Here is a 25,691-nt window from a genome sequence, read left to right as displayed (position 1 = left end):
CCGGTCAGTTGGGGTCTATGCCAGTCATTCTGCCACAGTGGCTTTTCACAACACACATAATTCCTGGCTGTGCTCTTGTCTATTACACTAGTAGTTAGGTCACTGTCTGGGTTTTAGGGTGGCAATCTCAGATATACAAAATCATCTCCGAAGGTCAAGTCATTCTGACACTAGCCTGAGTCCCAAAAATCGGTTAGTATGGCATTGCCATCTCCTATGTCATTGTCCTGCCAAAACAGCACAAACAGATAAGGGACTCAGGCTAGTGTTAGTATGACTTGACATTCGGAGATTATTGGTAATTATGAGGTAAAAGAACACCCAGCAGTGGGTTCTCGGTGGTCTCAGCTTAGATATAACTAGAGACATCCTGTATGGAAGACTTCATGAAACAAAGTTTATTGATACAAAATAACCAAAACAATAAAAGAAAATGTCTATATTGGGACAAATGGCAATAAATACAACAGTGGATGGGGTCTACATATAGACAGGAGCATTATGGCACAACGAATCATTGAGATATGAAGAACATTTTTTTTAAATACCTAAGACGTTTGGTCATGTGACAGAAACTAACATTTGAGATGATCTTCTGAGAGAGTCTCAAGATAGGCAGCGAAAGTACAAAAACAGAGAACTACAAAAACATTGCAGTGCTTTCAAGTCAAACTGGGACATGACGGCCATGAGCATCTTAACTAAAACCATCCATCTTTTTCTCCTGCCAACCTTCTCTAAAATATGATTGCTGCATATTCAGAATGGATAGAACATAAGTCTCTTACCAAAACGTACCACAGAGCAGTAGACTTGTGGATCAGATTTGAAGGAGATGAAAGAGAACAGACGATATAGTATATTGAAAACAGAGGAAAGGAAGGAGCAGGTAAATATGATGTGTAGTGAATGCCAGTGATGGAATGTTTCTCACAGAACTCCCTAGTTGAGTTTCTGAACCGTGAGAACTACAAAACCCATAAAACATTGAAAGAACTTGCCGCATTCTATACATTATTACGATTGGCCGAAAAATATTGACATTCTAACGAGTTTAAAAGGAATGCTAGATTGATAAACCAACATTTCCCTTTCAGGGAAAAAAAAAACATGTTTAAAAAAAAACATAGCAAGGATGGTAAAAGTCTTGCTCTGTTAACAAAATCGCTCCCTCACACTTACTTTACATTACAGTGGCTTTATACCAGAGTAACACATTTGCATCAGTTTAAACAACTTCATCATAAGTGGTACCACAAAAATTGTATCAAACTACATATAGGCCTACGGTTCTTATGATCCGTCAAGGTACTTGGACATGCAACTACCCTCCGGATTCCGGTAGAAGGCCACTATAAACGTTACATATTCCCAGACACACCGTGTTACACTTGAAACTACTGCTACACAGGGTGACATTTTGACTACGCAAAAAAGCAATGCAGTTGTCCAAACAAGCGCTACTTTTTTTGCGAAGCCAAAATGGGGCCCACAGAGGGGAACATGGCACCCTATTACCCCATATAGAGCAATTACACATGAGACACAGTCTAATAGTTGATGCCCTGGTCCTCGTCATAGTGCCCACTGTACTGCTGTTGGTACCCGCCCCTGTACTCTTCCTCGTCGTCATGCTGATACTGGTACTCCACCTGGTAGTCGCTGTCACTAATCTCCGATCCATTGGTGCCTGTTCCCAGGCTCCCGTTGCCGTGGCTACCGGCGTGGTTGCCGAGGGTGACGGGCGAGGTGGGCTCTGTGGGGGAGGCGCAGTACTTGGGGTCGTAAATCTGCCTGCCCAGGCCATAGCTGCTCATGCCCTTCTGGGACGCCACCTTGTTGGTGCCCATCTGCAGGGAGATGGTGGAGCTGTCTGCAGGCTGTCCCGCCGACTTCTGGTCGTAGATGTCGCGGCGGGTACCTGGAGCCGACATGCCAGCCTGGGGGAAGAAGAGGTCAGGTTGGCGGTGGAGCGGTTGGTAGTATGTGTGTGTATGTGACCGATAGTGTGTGTGTGTGTGTGTGTGAGGGAGAAAGAAAAAGAGCGCGTGTGCGTACACCTGACCCCAGTAACCTTTAGTTGGTAGAGGTCTCGCCCTGTTACAAGATTACTGCTAATTGCTTCCAGGGATTACAGTGGATAGGAATCCATTGCAGCAGAAACCAATGAAGCATAAGAAACACAGCACACACATCAAAGACGACATTCTTACCTGACTGGCTCCTTTGTTGGTTCCCATCTGCAAGCTGATGGTAGTCTGGTCGTAGGGCTTGTCTGTCTGTGACTTTGGGTCATATAAGTGTCTCCTGGTCCCATACGCTGTCATACCAGACTGGCTGGCACATTTATTTGTTCCCATCTACCCAGGACAGAAACAGGCTCCATCCATAAGTCATAATGTCCTCTAATCAAATCTCTTCTATATCTGGCCATTTTTATTGACGACAAATTCATTTCCGAGTATGACTGGGATCCATTATTAGTATAACATTTTTTTTTAAAGTGGGAAAATACAAACATGTCTACTGCTAGAATATCATTATTTAGTGAAAAAAACAAACAGATGAGATCCATTTAAAGCATTATCTCTGTTGTCATTGCTATTGTGTGTGCACGACTCACCTGCAGTCCAATCACACATTGTCCAGCCTTAATTTTGTCCTCGTCGAAATGGCGCGTCCTCTTGTCTGCGAACTTCACACCGATGTCACAGTTGGAGTTTGAGCCTTTGGTTTTCGCCTGTTGCATGTTATGAGACAAAGGAACAAAAGTCAGTGATGCTTTCAGTTTTACATGACCATGTTTCTACTCACTATTTCCAACTGTACTGTAATGTAAGCCTACATAGTGCTGCATGGGTATGTCAACCAAATAACATTTTATGTCACATGCGCCAATACAACAGGAATGTTACCTTACCATGAAATGCTTACTTACAAGCCCAACCAATTCGTAACCAACATATCGCCCTAACAGATCCACAGATGATGCAATCTCTATTGCACTCCACACTGCCCTTTCCCACCTGGACAAAAGGAACACCTATGTGAGAATGCTATTCATTGACTACAGCTCAGCGTTCAACACCATAGTGCCCTCAAAGCTCGTCAATAAGCTAAGGACCCTGGGACTAAACACCTCCCTCTGCAACTGGATCCTGGACCCTGACTGGCCACCCCCAGGTGGTGAGGGTAGGTAACAACACATCTGCCACGCTAATCCTCAACACAAGGGCCCCTCAGGGGTGTGTGGTCAGTCCCCTCCTGTACTCCCTATTCACTCATGACTGCACGGCCAGGCACGACTCCACCGGCATCATTAAGTTTGCCGATGACGCAACAGTGGTAGGCCTGATCACCGACAAGACAGCCTATAGGGAGGAGGTCAGAGACCTGGCCATGTGGTGCCAGGACAACAACCTCTCCCTTAACGTGATCAAGACAAAGGAGACGATTGTGGACTACAGGAAAAAGAGGACTGAGCACGCCACCATTCTCATCGACGGGGCTGCAGTGGAGCATGATGAGCGTCAAGTTTCTTGGTGTCCACATCCCCAACAAACTATCATGGTCCAAACACACCAAGACAGTCGTGAAGAGGGCACGACAAAACCTATTCCTCCTCAGGAGATTGAAAAGATTTGGCATGGGTCCTCAGATCCTCAAAAGGTTCTGCAAGGCAAGCGGTACTGGAGCACCAAATCTAGGTCCAAGAGGCTTCTAAACAGCTTCTACCCCCAAGCCATAAGACTCCTGAACATCTAGTCAAATGGCTACCCAGAATATTTGCGCCCCCCCCCCCCTCCTACACCGCTGCTACTCTCTGTTATCATCTATGCATTGTCACTTTAATAACTCTATCTACATGTACATATTACCTTAACTAACCGGTGCCCCCCGCACATTGACTCTGTACCGGTACCCCCCTGTGTATAGTCTCGTTATTGTTATTTTACTGCTGCTCTTTAATACCTTGTTACTTTTATTTCTTATTCTTGCTCAAAATTATTTTAACCTGCATTGTTGGTTAGGGGCTTGTAAGTAAGCATTTCACTGTAAAGATCTTCCTACACCTACACCTGTTGTTTTCGGAGCATGTGACTAATAAAACTGGATTGATTTTGATTTTTTTTAAATATGCAAGAAAATATGCAATTAAAAAAAATAATAATAAAAAAGTAACAAAAAAAAAAACCGAGGCTACAGTATATATAGGGGGTACCGGTACCGAGTCAATGTGCAGGGGTACAGGTTAGTCGAGGTAATATGTACATGTAGGTAGGGGTAAAGTGACCTTGCAAAGATAATAAACAGCGAGTAGCAGCAGCATAAAAAAAGGGGTCATGGCAAATAGTCCGGGTAGCCATTTGTGCATTTCAATTAAACATTTAAAACACCTAATGTTTTTCCGATCCCGGGTTTCAGCACCAATAAAAACAATTTTTCCACTTTTATGTATCTTCATTAATCGTAATCCACTCCTATGACACACTCTTTCTGTGTGTTTGGCACTGGGAAGTAACGACGTCAGGAACAACTCAGGGTTCTACACTCACCCCGGTCTAATTGAGAACCTACCATACCAGCCAGGGACAGCAGTGTGCTCTGGACCTGGGTCATGTTCCCATTCTCAAACAGGTCATTGGCTTCAAAGATGTCATTGGGACAAAGGCCAAACTTCAGAATGGCTCGGATGAAATTCCCCAGATTTTCCAGCTAGAACAGAACAAAAAAAAAAATCAGACTCCGGTTCATTCTAGATATTTAGTCTCGTATAATTAAAAGCATATTTCTCTGAAATACTGTAGCAGCTTTACAGTATACATCAAAATATCAAATTGTATTTTGTCTCACGTACCTTGTGCCAGTTGAGTTTGGAGTGGTTGGTTTTCTTAATGGAACCAGGCTGCAGTTTGTTAATCAGCCTGAAGCGGAAGAAAACAGTCCATCTCTTACAATTTGATATGAACATAAACAAAATGGTCAACTAGAGCAATGGAAACTAACAATACACAATTCCGAGTGGTAGTGAAAAGAATGATGGAGCGATTAAGACCACAGCTAATCCTCTGTAGGCCTTTTCAACACCTGATCACTGTTATGGCAACAATATAACATCCTGTATTAAGTCTACTTGAGTGATCATCTATCGAGGAATGTGACTAAGTATTCCCCTACATTCTCATAGCTGACTGAGCTAAAGGCCGGTGAAGTCTAAATGGTTCAGTAGCCTGAACAGGGGAAAAACACCCTTCCAAAACATGTTTGGGGGATAATACAAACGAAGACTACTGATTGGAAGAATGGTACAATATGCACAAATACCAATGTCTAAAATACCTAAAACGGCAGCATACAAACCCTGTTGGTGAGTGGGTAAATCTAAAACACACTTTTTTCTATAGACAGAAAACTTACTCGCAGAGGATGACGCCGTCCTTGAGGCCCTTCTGGAAGTTCTCTCCAATGGGCATGCCCGTCACCTCCTCGATCCAGAAACGGAGCTCCTCCTCCTTCTGCAGGTCATACTTCCCTGCGATCTGAGAAGACAATACTGTTACCTCCACCCAGTCTTCATTCAACAGTTGTTCAAAATCAAACCCTGTCCCCCTAAACACTGGTTGGGATCTGACTTGTTTGGATAGGTAGGCTATAAAACAATACCACTTAGCTTAGAAAAGGGCAAGGTTGAGCAATTACCAGAAACATCCGATCCTGCAAGCAAACACAATCCAAAACACTAACCAACCGAGCCACACACTTACGGTATCTTGTAATTTGAAACAATTATAACCACAATGCAAGCCTAAACCCAGACTACTTTGCATTGCAAACTCAGTAACCTCTTTGTATATTTATGTATGTGTTGGCCACAGGGAGTGAGACAGAGGGAAAGTTATAATAGCCAGGCAGAGGCAGTTTGCTGTTATGAGATTCAAACCGTGTTTATGTTCAGTGCAATGCCGCAACAGATTTCTTAGTGAGTAGCACGCCCACTCAATAGTTAGAACTCATGGTCATTGGGCCCAGGCCCTCCACTCCCTGGGAAAGATACAGTCTGTTAAAGGGGAGGCTTGCACAATAATTCAGAGGGCTTTTAGCCCAATCTACTGTAAATACAGAACATCTGAGCAATAAAACAGAGAGAAATCACATATTTTGTGAAGACACTTGAGGTAGCACTTCAGTCCTCACAGCAGAAGGCCAAAGCTTTTCAAGCGAAGCCGTCACACAATTGTCCTAAAAAATAAAATAAGAAGTGGTGCCGACAATGCCGCAAGGTCAGCTTTTCGGGAAAACACTCTCCTCGCCCACGTCTCGGCTGTGTGTTTTCCGAGGCCCGCTGCTAGGAGAAGTAAGACACAGGAAATTACATGGATCGCTGCCCCGCGCCTGAACCCTGGCTTCAGGGGGATTGCTCCACAGGTTCCTAAGACCAGACGGACACTGTTTCTTTACCCAATGGCTTGATTGAAGGAGAGATAGAAGGGGAAGGAGAGAGACAAAGAGAGAGACACACACACAGAAAGTGAAAATATCAGAGCGACAACTTTATCTGGCGTAGCAGACGGAGAGATTAGAGGGATACTGCGGTCATTCATCTTAAAAAGCTATCCTTGGCTGCTTGTTTGAAGCCCAGGGCTTCCAACTGCATTCAGGGCCTGCACATACATGTATCAACCATCTCAGAGCTGAAGTGCTGATCTAGAATCAGACCCCATGTATTCATTATTATCGAAAAGGCTAAACTGAGCGTAGATCAGAACTCCTACTCTGAGACGTTTAATGCATATGGTCCCCCCTGGCCATAACATTATTCATCGTCATCTAAATGACAAAACTGATCCTAGATCAGCACTCCCCCTAGGAGACGGCTCCAGGGCTAATTACATGACTAAGGGGAAACTACATGACAGCATGGCCAAAACATTTTTTTTTTTTTTTTTTTTAAATCTCAGATTGTTCTGGCAATTCTCACATAAAAACTTCACTGGGAGGAAGGATGTTAAACATGCTTTAGACATTTGTATCACAAACCATTTGAAGAAATCATGATGAAAGTGGCCATTTTAAACCTACACAACATGTGCACCTATAGTGTGCTCTTAAATATGAAGATTATCTATATTCTGAAATACAAAGTCTTCACATCTCAAAAAGTACCTTTTTGATTTAGCCTATTTGTTTGGAACAATATACTCTTCAAACATAACATTTCCAGCGTGGGCTCTCTTGCTACTTTTGAAGAAATTATCAGTTTTATATACACTACCGTTCAAAAAGTTTGGGGTCACTTAGAAATGTCCTTGTTTTCCATGAAAACACACATGAAATTATTTGCAAAATTAATAGGAAATATAGTCAAGACGTTGACAAGGTTATAAATTCAGCAAATAAAGAAGTCCTCTCACTGTCAACTTTGTTTATTTTCAGCAAACTTAACATGTGTAAATATGTGTATGAACATAACAAGATTCAACAACAGACATAAACTGAACAAGTTCCACAGACATGTGACTAACAGAAATGGAATAATGTGTCCCTGAACAAAGGGGGGTCAAAAGTAACAGTCAGTATCTGGTGTGGCCACCTGCGGCATTAACTACTGCAGTGCTTCTCCTCTTCATGTACTAAAAACTAAAAAGATTTGGCATGGGTCCTGAGACCCTCAAAAGGTTCTACAGCTGCAACATCGAGAGCATCCTGACGGGTTGCATCACTGCCTGGTACGGAAAATGCTCAGCCTCTGACCGCAAGGTACTACAGAGGGTAGTGCGTATGGCCCAGTACATCACTGGGGCTAAGCTGCCTGCCTCCCAGGACCTCTAAAAATTGTCAAAGACCCCAGCCACAGACTGTTCTCTCTACTACCGCATGGCAAGCGGTACCGGAGTGCCAAGTCTAAAACAAAAAGGCTTCTCAACAGTTTTTACCCCCAAGCCATAAGACCCCTGAACAGGTAATCAAATGGCTACCCAGACTATTTGCATTGTGTACCCCCCCCCACCCCTCTGTTTACGCTGCTGCTACTCTCTGTTTATCATATATGCATAGTCACTTTAACTATACATTCATGTACATACTACCTCAATTGGGCCAACCAACCAACGCTCCCGCACATTGGCTAACCGGGCTATCTGCATTGTGTCCCACCCACCACCCCCTCTTCTACGCTACTGCTACTCTCTGTTCATCATATATGCATAGTCACTTTAACCATATCTACATACTACCTCAATCAGCCTGACTAACCGGTGTCTGTATGTAGCCTCGCTACGGTTATAGCCTCACTACTGTATATAGCCTGTCTTTTTTGTTGTTGTTTTATTTCTTTACCTACCTATTGTTCACCGAATACCTTTTTTTGCACTATTGGTTAGAGCCTGTAAGTAAGCATTTCACTGAATACAACCGGTTGTATTCGGCGCACGTGACAAACTTTGATTTGAGGTGGCGTCAAGCACTCCTCCAGCATCTTTCACTTTTTCTGTTTCTCACGAATGTTCTTCTTTGTGATCTAAACACTTAGATGTCTGTCCATAACACTTTTTCCAATCTTCCTCTGTCCAGTGTGTGTTCTTTTGCCCATCTTAATCTTTTCTTTTTATTGGCCAGTCTGAGATAAGGCTTTTTCTTTGCAACTCTGCCTAGAAGGCCAGCATCCCGGAGTCACCTCTTCACTGTTGACGTTGAGACTGGTGTTTTGCAGGTACTATTTAATGAAGCTGCAAGTTGAGGACTTGTGAGGCATCTGTTTCTTAAACTTGACACTAATTTACTTGTCCTCTTGCTCAATTGTGCACCGGGCCTCCCACTCTTTCTATTCTGGTTAGAGGCAGTTTGCGCTGTTCTGTGAAGGGAGTAGTACACAGCGTTTTTCTTGGCAATTTCTCGCATGGAATAGCCTTCCTTTCCCAGAACAAGAATAGACTGACGAGTTTCAGAAGAAAGGTCTTTGTTTCTGGCCATTTTGAGCCTGTAATCGAACCCACAAAATGCTGATGCTCCAGATACTCAACTAGTCTAAAGAAGAACCGTTTTATTGCTTCTTTCATAACAGTTTAACAGTTTTCAGCTGTGCTAACATAATTGCAAAATGGTTTTCTAATGATCAATTAGCTAATCCAAGTTCATAATTTTAAAAGGCTAACGCAACATGCCATTGGAACACGAGTGATGGTTGCTGATAATGGGCCTCTGTACGCCTATGTAGATATTCCATTAAAAAAATCAAACGTTTACAGCTACAATAGTCATTTACAACATTAGCCATGTCTACACTGCATTTCCAATTTGATGTTATTTTAAAACTGGACAACATTTTTGCTTTTCTTTCAAAAACAAGGACATTTCTAAGTGACCCCAAACTTTTGAACGGTGGTGCATATAGAAATTGACATTATAGGTCCTTAACCAATCACAGCCCTCCTGCAGGGTCGTACAGTCAGCAGGTCACCAGCAGAGAGGTTCCTTTGAATCCAGTTTCCCCATTAACTGTGTTGGCTGTGCTCATAAAATGTATCATAACTTCGAAAGCAGCAGAGAGTCCACTCTGGACATGATGTATTTGTACAGTATATTGTTTAAAACAATGCCTAAAAAATTAACTAAATCCAAAAGGGTACTTTTGAGATATTCATATTTATATTTAAGGTTTAATAAATGAATGTGTAAAATTGTTTTTCAGAATATATACTGGGTGTAGAAAACATTAGGGACACCTGCTCTTTCCATGACAGACTCACCAGGTGTATACAGGTGAAAGCTGTGATCCCTTATTGATGTCACTTGTTAAATCCACTTCAATCAGTGTAGATGAAGGAGAGGAGACGGGTTAAAGAAAGATTTTTAAGCCTCGAAACATGAATTGTGTATATGTGCCACTCAGCGGGTGAAAGGGCAAGACAAAAGATTTAAGTGCCTTTGAACGGGGTATGGTAGCAGGTGCCAGGCGCACCGGTTTGAGTGTCAAGAACTGCAACGCTGCTGGGTTTATCACACTCAACAATTTCCCGTGTAACAAGAGTGGTCCACCACCCAAAGGACATCCAGCCAACTTGACTCAACTGTGGAATGCTTTCGACACCTTGTTGAGTCCATGTCCCAACGAATTGAGGCTCTTCTGAGGGCAAAAGGGGGTGCAACACAATATTAGGATGGTGTTCCTAATGTTTTGTACACTCAGTAGATATACTTCATATTGAAGAGCACACTGAGTATAATGTGAGTATAATGATACCAAGGTGTTGTCTGTATCATGTATCATTGGGTCTAACAGGGGTATGTATTGATTAAAATAAATAAATAAATAAATAAATAAATAAATAAATAAATAAATAAATAAATAAATAAATAAATTAAAATAAATAAATAAATAAATATATATATATATATATATAAGCCTAAAATAGCCACTTTCAAGTTATAATTTTTTGGGGTGTTTTACAAATGTAAAAAGCATACCCACATCCTTCCTCCCTATTAACTTTCCATGCGAGAATTGCCAGAACAAAATCAGAGATACCAAAATTGTAATCGCCCTAATGAGGTATTGTTTTTACTCTCCAGGATACAGGAACAACTCCCGCAGGTTCTACCTGATAATTAAATTGCACCCACACTTGGTGTCCCAGGTCTAAAAATCGGTCCCTGATTAGAGGGAAACAATGGTCCAGACTTGAGTTTGAGGGCTGTAGTGTATCCTTTTCCATTAGCGTGGTTACAGGTTCAATTTCAGCCAGGTACATTTTCCACTTCATATTAACTAGGCTACTTTCATTATTTTTTTTTTGATTCGCTTCTCCGTCGAGCCCTCTCCCACTAGAATGAACGATGTGCATCTTCTAGCGATCTACTGATAGGCTAGGTGCCTGTCAGTCGTCACAAAGTGAGCAATGACAGGGACATGCTGCAGAGTATAAGATGCGAAACGAGAGGTTTCACTCCCGCCAAAATAAACCCAATGCGTTTCTATGGAGTTATTTTGGACCCAAGATTGTCACCTGCCTTCGCGCCTTTGAGAGGACTCCCATTGTTAGGGTGGAGAAATTGGCATCTCGTCAATATATACAGATCTCTGGTTGCAGTAGTTTGACACATTTCATTTATCATTTTCTTTCGCGTGTCTCATATAGCCAGCCACATGGTGCATGGTGGGCCTAGGCTACTTACTGTGTGTTGATTGACAACTGAACAGCAAGTGTTAACTAGTTTATGAAAAGATGTTGAACTGACTGAATAAAGTCGATCTCCTATATCCCTTTGCCATTCATAAATCATGCAAAGTGGTTGTCCATGGTATCGCATAGGTTTTTCTTTCCAAGGAAGTCGGGACCTGCCAGTTAGTGACGCTAAAGTGAATGCCTCTCGTCTCATCAGCCTACCAAATCGCATCGGTGAGAGCCATTCATTTGGCTCCCTAATTTTCATAGGCTACTGGTAGGCAGAGTCTTTTTGGCGATTATCTGCAGATAAATTATTAAAAGACTCGATGAAGAATCATCACTGCAGGAATAATTGGTAGTGGAGAGCCTTATTCTGCATTAAAACAGAATTACAATATAAAAAAATATATCTATTGACCTTAGTAGAGAATCAACTATTTTTTATTTTTTTTTAAGTATTATATTTGCCCAAGTTTATCATAAGACATGGACAGAATGCATCAGTGATTTATATTTCCCGCAACTTTCTTTGATGGTAATGAAAACACTCCTCTGGTAGATGGAAAGGCTTGCCCAGAAACCACCTCAATTAAATGTTAACTACAAAGTAACCTACGCTTACCTGGCAGAATGATATGATTATTTTCATCAAGTGAGTATTTGTTTCGCAAACTCCACCATCACGTGCGCTACAAAAACACTGCTAAACAGCCTCTTGCTAGGTGTGCAATTGACTTAAAGGGTAACTACACACAAACTTTTACATTTCTCCGATTTTCCCAGACCTCAAAAGTAGTCCACTGATGTGGTTTAAGCATTGTTGTGAACTTAGAAAAACAACAACATTGGATGTCCTATGAAAAACTAAGGGGGGAAAAAGGGAAAAGTAATACATGATTTGAAGAACAAACATAGTTGTGGCAATTCATATTTTGCAGTAAATAAGACTATTTTAAAGAGAAGACCGGTTAAATGTTTAAAAAAAGGTATAATGTTATCTTACTTAGAAAACAGTCCTGATCATTCACTCATTTAGATAAATCTATTAACCCTTATTTAACTAGACAAGTCAGTTAAGAACAAATTATTACTTATAATGACGACCAACCCCGGCCAAACCCTAACCCGGACGACGCTGGGCCAATTGTGCGCCGCCCTATGGTACTCCCAATCACGGCCGGTTATAAGACAGCCTGGAATCGAACCAGGGTCTGTAGTGACACCTCTAGCACTGAGATGCAGTGCCTGACACCGCTGCGCCTAGACAATATCCAAAACAACAAACTGAATTAATATTTTCTTAGTAATTCAAATGTCTTTTTACACAATACCACAACCATTCTTTCCAATCTGTGAGGTAAACTCTATAAAGTATTCAATAATTGCAGATGGAATCAAGGTATTAGGATGTAACAGAGGCCGCCAAAATAGAGCCAAAAATGGACAAAAATGTTGAACCCTGGCGGCGCCTGGCTGGCTACTTTTTCTATTTGGCTGGCTAGTCTAAGTACTTGTGGAAAACACTGCTCTAAAAGATCAGTCTGGCACGCAAGGACAGATCTGACTGTCTCATATGGGGAAACCAGAGTTTCAGACTGTACGGTATAGTCATTGTATCTGGATATCAAGGAGAAAATCTGACTCACAAACCCTTATTCACTGAAGATTTCATAAACAGAGATTGTGAGCTATGGGCCATTTCCATGCAATATCTTCAACAGTGAAGAGGTGACTCTTGGATGCTGGCCTTCTGGCAGAGTTGCAAAGAAAAAGCCATATCTCAGACTGGCCAATAATCTTTTATTTTTAAGATGGGCAACAAAAAAAACAGATACTGGACAGAGGAACTCTGCCTAGGCCAGCATCCCGGAGTCGCCTCTTCACTGTTGAGACGGGTGTTTTGCAGGTACTATTTAATGAAGCTGCCAGTTGAGGACTTGTGAGGCGTCTGTTTCTCAAACTAAACACTAATGTACTTGTCCCCTTGCTCAGTTGTACACTGGGGCCTCCCACTCCTCTTTCTAATCTGGTTAGAGACAACGCTGTTCTGTGAAGAGAGTAGTACACAGCGTTGTACGAGATCTTCAGTTTCTTGGCAATTTCTCACATGGAATAGCCTACATTTCTCAGAACAAGACTAGACTGACGAGTTTCAGAAGAAAGGTATTTGTTTCTGGCCATTTTGAGCCGGTAATCAAACCCATAAATGCTGATGCTCCAGATACTCAACTAGTCTAAAGGCCAGTTTTATTGCTTCTTTAATTAGCACAACAGTTTTCAGCTATGCTAACATAATTCCAAAAGGGTTTTCTAATGATCAATTAGCATTTTAAAATTATAAACTTGGATTAGCTAACAACGTGCCATTGGAACACAGGAGTGATGGTTGCTGATAATGGGCCTTGTGTACGCCGATGTGGATATTCCATAAAAAAAATGCTACAATAGTCATTTACAACATTAACAATGTCTACACGGTATTTCTGATCAATTTGATGTTATTTTAAATGGACACTTTTTTTGTGCTTTTCTTTAAAAAAACAAGGACATTTCTAAGTGACAAACTTTTGAACAGTAGTGTACATATTACCTCAATTACCTTGACTAACCCCTACCCCAGCACATTGACTCGGTACCCTTGTATATAGCCTTGTTTTTGTTATTTGTTTTTTCTCCTTTCGTTTATTTAGCTAATTTTTCAGACTAAAAAATTAAAATAAAATAAAAACTGCACTGTTGGTTAAGTAAGCATTTCACAGTAAGGTCTACACCGGTTGTATTCGGTGCCTGTGACAAATTAAATTGGATTTGAATCAGTCAGTTTTATTCTAGCACTGCTGCTTGTCAGACTGAAGATACCCCAATGTCAGAACAGAGCCTCGTCAAGTTCTGTGTCTGTCTGTCTGTGTTTATCAGGGAACAGCGGAGGTAGAGGTTCAAGAGAGATCCCACATCTGTAATTTATTAAACCCCCCCAGTCTGCACTTGGGTTACACACAAGGTTATCAATGCCTGCAGCTCTCTCTGCCTATGGTGAAAACAAGCAAACAACAGGTTTTCCAAAGGTTCAGAGCCATCTGTGATAGGCTTAATCCTACACACACACAGACTAACCTCTGCTGAAAGCAGTCATCAGTAGTCCTCCCTCAGCAAGAGAGGACTCAAACCCCACCAACCTCTCCCTCCACACAAAACACCACTTTCATCATGTCTAACAGTTCATCACCCGCCATAATGTCAAATGAGAAATCTGTCAAGATTAAAAAGAGCTAACAACTTTCATTATCGCTCAAAGGCTCTGTGTAGGAAAGATAGAAGCCCTTCCTACAAAGACCAGCAGTCTTCAAAAAGGGCAAAGAGTCTTTAATGGGATTAAATGGAGGGGGAAAGTTGATGCGATGTCCCAGAAATGCATTCATTTGACTCCTACCCCACACTGGGAGGGTCAGAGGTCAATGTGAGAGGTAGATAAAGGAAAAAGTTCGCTCGTAACCTTGTGTCACACCAAACAAGCTACGTTAGGCTAGCCGTTGCTATGAGACCCAGAAGACAAGTCCCACACAGCGAGTCCCTTTAAAAACGTCCCATGGAGAGCTGAGAGGGGAGCGTGAACAGTCCCTGTTCGAGTCTAGAAAATCACTCCTCATGGCCAAACAATAGCTTCAGTGTTCTTGATAGAGCAGAACTAGCTAGGCATTCATAGACGAAAGAGGGGGAGAAACACAGGACTAGCCAAAAAGACCTTGATTCATATTTCTCTTTCTTAGACATGCAGAGAAAGAAACCCCCTCTTCTTATACTACCACTGCTGCCCACACAACTGGAAGTATTTTCTGATGAGTCTGGGGAATGGAGAGAACATCTGGCCTGAAAAAAGAATGAGAGCGTTGTATTGTAAATGGGCCGCTCCTTCAGGATACGACATTACGGTACTGTGAAAGTTAGCCTACGTTTGTGCGAAAATTACAGGCTGTGCCCTCCAAAACCTTAATGTATGCTCCTACAAAACCCCAAACCTGTTTAAATATTGGTTATCCATTTATTGTAGAGGAAATGGCATTGAATGGAGCCTTGACAATAGAGACAGCTGGTGGTGTGTTAATAAATTATTAACCTTACGTGCCTCTGGGAAATGTTCAATGGAGTGGAATGATGCAGCGATTTTTTTTCTGTGACGAGTGTGAGGTGAGGTAGAAACAATTACACCATCTGTTTACGTTGCCCTAGGCCCATTGTCATAGTGCAGTTTGTTGACATACAGCAAGAACGTGTTAACAGAGACACAAGTAAAGCTGGAAGGTGGCCATTTTCCACATTGTGTGGACATTTTCCCCCATTTCCAATTCAAATCTGGCTCTATCCATCCTCACCTGTGAGCCATGACTCAAAATGTCACTGTTATCCTTAGGACACCTCCTCCTGACCTGATAATATAAAAATAACCAGAAAGGAAATAACTCCCGATATGTCAAAAACAGAAAGTGCTGCTGCTCCATCCTGTGTTCTTCCTGGGTTTGAAGGGTAATTATAGTGAGTGTTTACTTAACAGCACTCAGGAAGACTCCTTCCTGTTCTCCTTGAGATGTCAGCGTGGGGTTTAAAAGGCCACTCTGGGACATCCTCAACGGATGGAGGATGGCCAAGTTAGCACTTTAGAGGAGTGTCAACAAAATCATGACATTCCCTCCCAACAGCCATGTGTTGTGGTGGTAGAACTAATTAAATTACACACACACACACACACACACACACACACACACACACACACACACTGGCCCCAGTTTGCTCAACTATATGAACATATTTTGCATTTACATTCTATTATGCAAAACAGAACAAGTGGGGAGTATTCCTGGGAGTTAAATGCAAATATTTCTGGACTGATACACTTGAGCGTAATCTATTCAGCCCTCTTTCAAACAACTAACTGCCAAGCCAACACCACAAACATGTCTTTGTTCTGTGCGGCTGGACATGGGTTAACCCTAAATACTGTAGTCAGGGGAGCTATTTTGAGGTGCTATGAGGTGCACATGATGTTCACCACAGCCTTATCTCTTGTGCACAGGAGCAAAAAGTTGCTGTGGACACGTAAGCTGCAGGTACAATACAAGGGCGATGTGTAAACGTTGTCTGATTACTGAAGAGGTCAGCCAGAGTCATGGGAAAAGTTATGGGAAAGGTGGCTTGAACTCAGCCTTATTGCAAATGATGCAAGTGGTGTCCTCTTAGTGGGATTAACCAGTACGCGTCGAAAGTTGATAAGAAAGAACGTGTTTGGTTTCACGTTGGGGTATTCATGACACGAACATGTTTATACCGGTATGGCCCACTTCTACTGTGTCTCTACTGTAGGGTTGAAGGTTACAGGGGTATATGTAACATTAGATGAGATGTCCATGTGCCAACACTTTCAGCCTGGTTTTCATAGTTAAAATAATTGGTATTTTCTCTTGCTAGCACTACCTAGCGGACTGGAGGTTTAAGTGTCCTGTCCTCGAACCAGCACAGATGGTCAGACCATCACAGCACCACTTTATTACAGTCCTTACTGTTAAGGGTTATGGCAAAAAATAGGCACGCCTTACAGCGGTCTTACAGATGTCACAGCTTACAAAGTCCTCCAAGTATCTGTACTACTAAAGAAAAAGCGATAACCACAACAGTTTCAGCCCTGTATCAGATTCATAACGTTTTGGATGGTGTCAGATAACACAACGCAGGAAGCCAGAACTTGAGGTATGACTGAAGACCAGGGAAAGGGTATTTTACAAAGTAGGCTAATTCACTTTAATTACTTTTGCAATTACTGGACAAAGCAACTTCCTTTGTGGTGTAGCGCTCCATTGTACTCCTCAGTGCATTGTAAGTATTAATAAATAGCATATACAAGCATTTCCCATCTCTGTAAGTAAAATAAACATAGCACGGGGTCAATACCATTTCAAGAAAGTCAATAATTAAAATTTCCTGAATCCACTGAGTTGAAAAGGAATCGGCCACAATCACCCAAGCCTGCTACACCAGCACAATGTCCTACATTGTTGCTGTCTGGCATACAGCCATACTTGTGAAGATGTTGTGTGGTGGTTTTTAACAATTAAAGTATCAAAGGCTGTGTAAGGTGATGTTGACAACCTGGTGACAGGCAGTTACACACACCAAAGCTCCCACTGTGGTCTTGACATGATGGGAGCCTCTCATTGTGATCAGCTGTTTACTTCCTGGAACACATCAGAGTGCCAGCCTGCCAGGAGTTACCACGAAAACTATGACCAAGAACCCATGTGGAGGGCTCTACTAGGGCTTTAACTCTACTATTACAGTAGCTTCCTGGACTCAGATTTAGCATATTCCTGGACTAAAAAGCACTTTCAATGGAGAATACCCATTGAGCATGCTAAGTCCAGGAGTAAGCTTAATCTGGGTCTGGGAAATTAGTCCAAAGAGGCCCAAAGGATTTGCCTAAAAGTGCCATATGCAGATCTTCACTAGAAAAGAATATTCAAATGGGATGGTAAAAGGGGGGTTGGCTACGAGGTTTTTGTACTCTGCTTGACAGTTCAGAGACATTCATGGCACTTCCTATGGAACACAATCTTGCTTTTCTTTTCCACAAGCCGTCGCAGCAGACCACTGAAGGGCTGGCATATCTCTGTCAGACTTCTAATAAAGCGTATCATCTGGCAGACCACATGGAAAATGTCTCAGCTCACACTGGAAGGAGGCGGGGATCGGGATGGAACCATTGCTTCGCATGGATGGAATGACCCACTTCGGTCTCCATTTAGAAAGGGAGTGAAAGGACAAAAACCCACTGGAGAGGAGCTGTGGATATCGGTATAAAAAGACTAGTAAATATGTTGATAGCAGTTTTTTCAGACTATGTGGCTTGACCTGGAAAACTCTGGGCCCTAGATATACCGTAGCTATAACCAGGTCAACTTAGGTGGTCAGGAAAAACCCCTGGCCCTAGTGAAGGGGGGTGGGTGAGGGTGATCCACCTCTTTAGTTATTTATTGTGTGGGACATACAGTACGTGTGGATCATAGACCTCTGGGCCATCTGGGATTCTCCCCAGGAGCAACGTGCCAATTGAGCAGAAGCCAACAAAAAAAACAGAGGATTTGGCAAGGGGCCCAGCCCATCATTCATCTATTCAACAGCTAAAAAGATTCATATTTAATTTGCATGCTATATTGTTGAACGGTAGATAGAAAGACATCTAGGGGAACCTTTCAAACAATAGTAGCAAATTGATTCCACATGAGTCTGACAATGAAGGCGACACTGCAGTTTTACAATGTGTATAAAAAATTTAAACTACAGTGAGGTCAGACAAGGAGAAAGCATTGTTGAGGCGGATGTAGTCTAGTACTGCAGACGTCACTCAGCAGTATAGGGACCCTTACACAACCCATATAGGGCTCCACCCACTATGTTGGAGCAACAATGAGTTGTTGGCCTTGCCAATCATTCATGACGCTTTCATCTTTTCCTGTAGCAAAAAAAGATCATAAGGGAATATTGTACACACACACAATGTAGAATTGTTTTCATCCAGCATCACTGTAGCCCAAAATAAGTTGCACTTGTGAAAGGTCTAGGAAAAGTGGATCAAGAATGGCAATACTTGACATACAGCCTATTTTTTTCCCCCAACACAGTGTTTTGCTGAGAAAATTACACATTTATGTTAAAGACATTAAATCACAGGAAATTTGTGTGGGGGTTCTGCACCCTGTAACCTGATAGACTATCCCTTTTGGGCCAAATTGTGCAACAAGACAAAGGGCACATTGATTAAGAAATTGAGCATAATTCATACTGATTTACGTGGCCATTTGCCAACACACACTTTCCACAATTAGAAAAAAAGTTTCAGGTCGTATCGAGAGGAAATGTATGCACACCGACTTGATGCGAAGCAGTTTAATCATTTAATCACTTTGATAGGTAAAATGGTATAATCCTAATATTCACGCACGCTTACCTTGCTTCTCAATTCTGCAGTCAAACCGTACACTGGACCCTTGTTGAATTGAGTCATTTTCTTTGTTTTGCAAATGTAAAACAGTGTCAATAACTTGCAACAAAAAAAGTTGCGCCTTCTTCCACGTTTCCTCTGTTACAAAGTAGCAAGTTCCGTACAAGAGTTACAATTATGAAAATAAATCCGTAAACCTCTTTAATGTCCCGATTCTTCGGCGAGCAGATGGAAAGAGAACGGAATTGACCTTGCACAGAAAGTTCTGGTTCGCAGTAGATAGCTTGTCTTTCGACCGAAAAAAAAGAGAGACCTGCGGTAAGCCAATCAGAAGCCTTGATTTCCCCTGCACTCGCTCATGGATCGCAAGGAAGATAAAGAAACAAGGATGTTAAACACACGTTATTCACAATAACAGATTCACAATTTGGTTGGTCAAGTATCCCCTGATTAGGCTATATGACTATTATTATTAGGCTACTATTCAATCCTTTTTTCCCCATAAAATATCAATAGAATATAAAGTGAATGACAAACAATACAAATCATTTATGAAGATATCTAATTGCATTATAGTAGGCTATCATGCAGCATATGCCTCTCTTCCAAGAGTCCTCCACCACAGGATGGTTTAGGGTAGTAATGCAAGAGTGACATAAATAATGCCTCCTTCCACAATGCATTGAGAAATGACAAGTTTACACTAGACTGAGATCAGCTCTAAAAAACAGCCTCTAGTAAGTCTCTGTCTATACTATCTCTACTTAAGTTGGCTGAATGCAAACAAATCATTCCCCCCCTCCCTGCATCCCTCCCCCTCCCTCCATGTGTTTCCTGTCCCCTGAGCAGTGCCATCAAGGGATTCCAAGTGTCCATAAACAGGAAGACTGTCCACAATGGAAACTTGCTGCCAGAACTGCTCATCCTGAAAATAACACAAACAGAGCTACCCTCTGAAGAACTCCCCATGCGATTCCCACCGTGAGGCCTAGCTGGGTCTCAGTCTCTGCCTTTTCCTCTGAAACACTCAGGGTGGTCTAGGCCTAGTCTACTAGTCTGTCTCCACTCCTGAAATAGTTCTGGGTTAAATGTCTGAGAAAAAGTCATTTGAATTTTTTTTCATGATGACAATCATACTATTACTGTATATGCCTCATAGAAAGAGTCAAGTGCATGTTATTATTACTGTTGGATTGAGTGTAGGCTGTCTATGTCAAACATTTTCATTCTGTACATGAAACATATTCATGCGTATGATTCGGATGTTTTGGATGTTACTTAGGTGATGAGAAAAAAAGTAAGGGAGGGAATTGGTATTCACCTAGGTAGGTAACAGTTGCCACAAAAAATAAAAACAAACTGTGAATGGAAATTCAATTACCTTTTTCCAACTTGCACAAGCAGTAACTATACAGACTCCGCTGATCTGATTCAGCTCTTGTTCCAGTTGAACCTGTTATGTAATTATTACTGTGCATCATTTCTTGTTCACCAACAACTAATAAATGCCAACTGCACAATTACTGTAGGTAGTGTACTACTTACTGCATGCTTGATCCACAGTTCCCTGAAGCAATGACTGTTAGCCATTATGATTTCGCTTAGGAAGGGAGACAGCTAAGACTTTCAATTTACCGAAAACTATTGTACAAGGTAAGACAATTGCGTAGTGCAGAAGACATTTCTCATGGAAACTGGCAGTGGGCTTATTTCAGCACATTGCAATGCCAAGACATTTACTGTTAAGTCCATCAGTCATTTTCTCTCTCTCTACATCAGGTCCTGCCGGGAAATAGGCTACATGGCATGGAACTGTATTCCTGAGTGTTAAAAATGAGCAGAAGCAGATATGTCTGTTTTCATGTTTTGTGTGTGTGTGTGTGTGTGTGTGTGTGTGTGTGTGTGTGTGTGCGTGCGTGCGTGTGTTTGTGAGCCTATAGTGCTCAAACTAAAAAATGAGTAGAGCAGAGTACTGGCAACCAGCCATTGTCCATCAAATACTACCCAGTAAAATAAAACACAATTTCCCATTTTTCCCAGCATGAGAATAGCTCCCACTGTAGGAAAAGATAGTTGCCTGGCGACCCAAACTCCTTGCTCAGGCCAAATGCTATGCCATGCCCATAGATATTAGTTTCTGCTCCGCAATGAGGGGATTTGATTATCTGGACCATATTACACTCATGGGAGGAGTTTGCACCAGGGAAAAGTGATTGGATTTATTTTGGATTATAATTATTTTGGGGGGAACCGGGCTGCCTCCTGGGTGTAAGCCAGGTGCCCCATTCAAAGCCCACAGTGAAGTCGACTCTAGCCTAGGCTAGATTAACCACGTGGAGTAGTGTGACGGAATCTGTATTTTCAATTGCGAAAGTGATTGCTTTTGATAAAAATGCTTTTTCTGCCTACCAATGAAAACTAGTTTTATGGAAAATATATGTTGTATGTTTCTGGACGATGCACCATGCTGCCTTGTTGACAACATGGCCGAGCAGCGCAGATTACTGTTCCATTTGAGAAGGGTGCTCCACCCTCACCGCTTTTGTCTGTTCACGTCACAGGCCACAGACCAGTGCACCACAGCTCAGATTAATAGAACTCCCTCCGTGAGTCTGGATCTGAATACTGGATCTGAATATTTCCCGATGATTTCTAGAATGCAAACACATTCTAACCATTCTGATTTGTCCCAGAAACCGATGGGTTGGGCCAGAGCCAGAACACAAGTGGGTAAAGCGGCATTCTAAAATTTGCCATTGGCTTTGATATTCTGATTGGTTAGAGATGATCCAATCACTGATGACTTTGTTTTGTACAACACCCATTATTTTGATGTCACTACAAAAAACTTCAGCGATGGCAGTCTTAGACTGAAGTATGTAGCGAACATAGAGTAGCCAAATAATTCAGTTTCAGTCGTCAGGCAACAAAAATAGTACTCACCATGTTTGGGCCTCTTGGGATTAATGTACCGGTACTTGAAGTACTTATCTCATGATCTCATTCAAATGCCCTTGTATGGTCATCACATATCTGGGAGTGCCAAGTTTCCCTCTCCTATGCGGTGAGCCCGTCATCCCACTCATCCCAACTCGGAATTCTCCCCAGCTATGGACATTGGCTCCTACTGTCATGCATGATTTACTAGAAACCGAACAAGAAATCCGCCCAGATTCAGGACTAGATGTATTCAATGTGTTTAAAAGGCATTTTTTTATCACCTATGTGGCCATTTGCCCCACACTTTTCAAAAGTTTCAGGTCGACTAGAGGAAAGAATAGATGTGAATTTTCCCTCCCCACCAACTTTCCCTCTCCATCGTGGTGACCCAACCATCCCACTCCTCCCAACTATATTGTACACACTCCCCATCTGTGACTCTTGGCCCCCTCTGTCATGTATGGTTTCCTTCCAAACAAACATGGAGTTGGAGCCCTATTAGATATGGAGAATCTGACTCAAAAACACTCTATAGAATGGTGACTGAGGTCCTGTATCAGCAGATTACACTGAGATGTGGTGCTACACACTGCTAATGAGAACCCCTTTGTTGACCCTGACCTATGTAGAATAGACATGCAGTGAAGCTCAGACAAATACTTTCCCCTTAGCCTAGACATCTGAGAGAGACAAAGAAAGAAAGAAAGAAAGAGAGAGAGCAAGAGACAGAGACAGAGACAGAGACAGAGAGAGAGAGAGAGAGAGAGAGAGCAAGAGAGCAAGAGAGAGAGAGAGAGCAAGAGAGAGAGAGAGAGAAAGAGAGAGCAAGAGAGAGAGAGAGAGAGAGAGAGAGAGAGAGAGAGAGAGAGCAAGAGAGAGCAAGAGAGAGAGAGAGAGAGAGAGCAAGAGAGAGCAAGAGAGAGAGAGAGAGAGAGAGAGAGAGAGAGAGAGAGAGAGAGAGAGAGAAATGCTTCTTAATGAATCACAAGGATCAAAAGGCCCAGTCAGGTCTAATTCAATGTTAACATCTCACTGTTTACAGTATATCTATACATGGAGACAATAACCTTTAAATAGGCAAGATAAGTCATAAAAGTTATGTCATTTCAATGGGGTAATTTCCTTGACATTCACAATACACTTTTCATCCAGCCCTCTGCACCATGACCATTAAACATTTCAACATTTAAAAGGTTTGACAACCATTAAAAAGTATTGTGATTGATCTACACGTTCTAAACCTCTTTGCAAATCTTAGCTGAGGCATTCAGAGGTATTCGTTAAGTCATTTGAGTAATTAGCTCTCATAATTAAGGTAACACTTCATCCGATGTACCTCATCGCTGGGGATGTCGTCTGGGCCGGCAGCCTTGCGAGGTTTAACACGTATAAATGTCTTATTCCCGTCTGCCAGGGAGAAGGAGAGCCCACAGTCCATTGCAACGGGCCGTGTTGGTGGCACTGTATTATCCTCAAAGCGGTTGGCCTGTAGAACATGCAGAGTTTTTGTAATATTGTTATTACGGAACATGCAGAGAGAGATTTTTGGAATTAGTTTGGTTAAATATTATCCAGAACAAATCAAGGTTTCTGAATTAATACTGTAAGCCAGTTGATGCTACTAGTAATTAGCCTCTTGGAATGCTGTTTTTTGTTTTGTAACGGAACATATTTCTTTCGTGAGTATAAACCATAGGCTAGATTAATGAGTAGTCATATACTTCAGCTCATGGCATAACATTGGATATTAAACCATGTTCAAATCATATTCACTTATGTAGAGGAACCTCAGGTAGCCTAATTGATGAAGGAAATCATGCATACAGTAGCCTATTAATCATACATGAAGCAACATATTATGAGGGTTGTTGTACTTTAATTTGATATAATATCACATAAGCTAGCTATGTCATGTAAGAATTCCTCAGCTTGCCTTGAGACTACTCAAGAACGTGTAAATACTGTATCCATCAGTGGGAAAGATTTGTGTTGGTGAAATAAAACAGGTGAAAAACAGAAAGGGAATCCCACCATCTAGTGGTGATTGTAAACAGCTATATTTTGTATGAACTTTTATTTAACCAGGGTAAACACTTTGAGCCACAGGTCTCATTTGCAAATGTGCCCTGGGAACAATACAGAAAATAAAATGATTCACAATTTAAAACACATGTATTAAATTAAATCGCAAATATTATAGAAACAATCAAACAAACACATGTATCAATATAAAAATTCCTAGTCTTTCTTCATAACTGACCCAGAGACAACAACATATACAAATGAAACGTTGCTTGGAGATTATTCCACATGATTGGGGCCTGGTAGGAAAAGGCGGATTTACCCAACTCTGTGGATACACGTGGAGTCTCCTTAAATAACCAATCTTGAAATCTAGTGTAATGTTCTGAGTTTCTATATTTCAACAATGATGTTAAGTAAATTGGAAGTTTATTGAGGAAGGCTTTATAAACAAAAACAGAATAATGATGTGACCTATGTGTTTTTAGTGAGGTCCAACCAACTTTATGATAAACGATGCAGTTGTGAGTGTCAAAACTGTCAGATGTGATAATACAAAGTGTGCTGTGATAAATTGTGTCCAAGGGCTTCAAAACACTGTAGCTGGATTCATGTATATAATATCGCCATAATCTATAACAGGAATAAATGTAGACTGAATTATCTGTTTTCTACTATTTAATGAAAGGCAAGCCCTATTCCTATAGAATAAGCCCAACTTCATTCTTAATTTCTTGACTAACTCGTCAACATGCTTTTTAAAAGATAGCTTTTCGTCAATCCAGATGCCCAGATATTTATAGGCGGGGACACAATCAATGAGGGCACCATCTAACGTAGTTATGCACAAATCAGTTACATTATTACATGATTTGGCAAAAAACATGTACTTGGTTTTACCAGCATTTAGTACCAACTACAGGTCAACCAAGGCTTTCTGCAAAGTAGTAAAATCAGATTGAAGAGTCAGAGCCTGAGCCTCCGTAGGTGTAGTAGCATATACAACAGTGTCATCTGCATTCTTGATGAAAGTTAGTTTTGTACAAATAGACCAATGCTGTTAATATAAATAGTGAAAAGAACTGGACGAAGAATCGAACCCTGTGGGACACCTTTTGTTATGTTTAGAAATCTTGATTTAACACCATCAGTAAGTACACACTGATCTGTCTTTTAAATAATTCTCAAATCAGCTACAAGCAGCCCGATCTAAGCCAATCGTAGAGAGTTTCTGAATAATTAAGGTGTGATCCAGTGTGAATGCCTTGGACACTACAAATACTTAGGTGTCTGGTTAGACTGTAAACTCTCCTTCCAGACCCATATCAAACATCTCCAATCCAAAGTTAAATCTAGAATTGGCTTCCTATTTCGCAACAAAGCATTCTTCACTCATGCTGCCAAACATACCCTTGTAAAACTGACCATCCTACCAATCCTCGACTTTGGCGATGTCATTTACAAAATAGCCTCCAATACCCTACTCAACGAATTGGATGCAGTCTATCACAGTGCAATCCGTTTTGTCACCAAAGCCCCATATACTACCCACCATTGCGACCTGTACGCACTCGTTG

The 25,691-nt window shown here is 41.6% G+C and overlaps 1 protein-coding gene across 2 annotated transcripts; it reads right to left on the bottom strand.

Annotated features, from left to right (window-relative positions):
- Window positions 1–373: 373 nt before the first annotated feature.
- LOC112260364 (calponin-3) lies at window positions 374–23,545 on the bottom strand. Of its 2 annotated transcripts, none has more exons than XM_042328656.1 (7): window positions 23,429–23,545; window positions 5,419–5,540; window positions 4,859–4,925; window positions 4,579–4,716; window positions 2,624–2,740; window positions 2,214–2,360; window positions 374–1,940 (listed from the first exon to the last, which is right to left on the bottom strand). In XM_042328656.1, exons 1-7 carry the CDS (start codon window positions 23,528–23,530, stop codon window positions 1,551–1,553), a joined length of 1,083 nt encoding a protein of 360 aa, XP_042184590.1. In that variant the 5' UTR covers window positions 23,531–23,545; the 3' UTR covers window positions 374–1,550. The 2 variants fall into 2 exon arrangements, with proteins under 2 accessions (XP_042184590.1, XP_024291179.1); XM_024435411.2 differs by lacking the exon at window positions 23,429–23,545 and adding an exon at window positions 19,159–19,468.
- Between the last annotated feature and the right edge of the window lie 2,146 nt (window positions 23,546–25,691).

Source organism: Oncorhynchus tshawytscha, linkage group LG10 (genome assembly GCF_018296145.1).
Source record: "Oncorhynchus tshawytscha isolate Ot180627B linkage group LG10, Otsh_v2.0, whole genome shotgun sequence".
Taxonomy (NCBI): Eukaryota; Metazoa; Chordata; class Actinopteri; order Salmoniformes; family Salmonidae; genus Oncorhynchus; species Oncorhynchus tshawytscha.
This window is presented reverse-complemented; position numbering and strand designations above follow the sequence as displayed.

Excerpts from the sequence above, each read along its gene's own strand:
- LOC112260364 (XM_042328656.1), bottom strand. The coding sequence starts at position 23,530 with ATGGACTGTGGGCTCTCCTTCTCCCTGGCAGACGGGAATAAGACATTT. Across the intron at positions 4,717-4,858 it reads CCAAACTCAACTGGCACAAG|CTGGAAAATCTGGGGAATTT; the intron begins GTACGTGAGACA and ends GTTCTGTTCTAG. Across the intron at positions 2,361-2,623 it reads AATGTGTGATTGGACTGCAG|ATGGGAACAAATAAATGTGC; the intron begins GTGAGTCGTGCA and ends TGTCCTGGGTAG.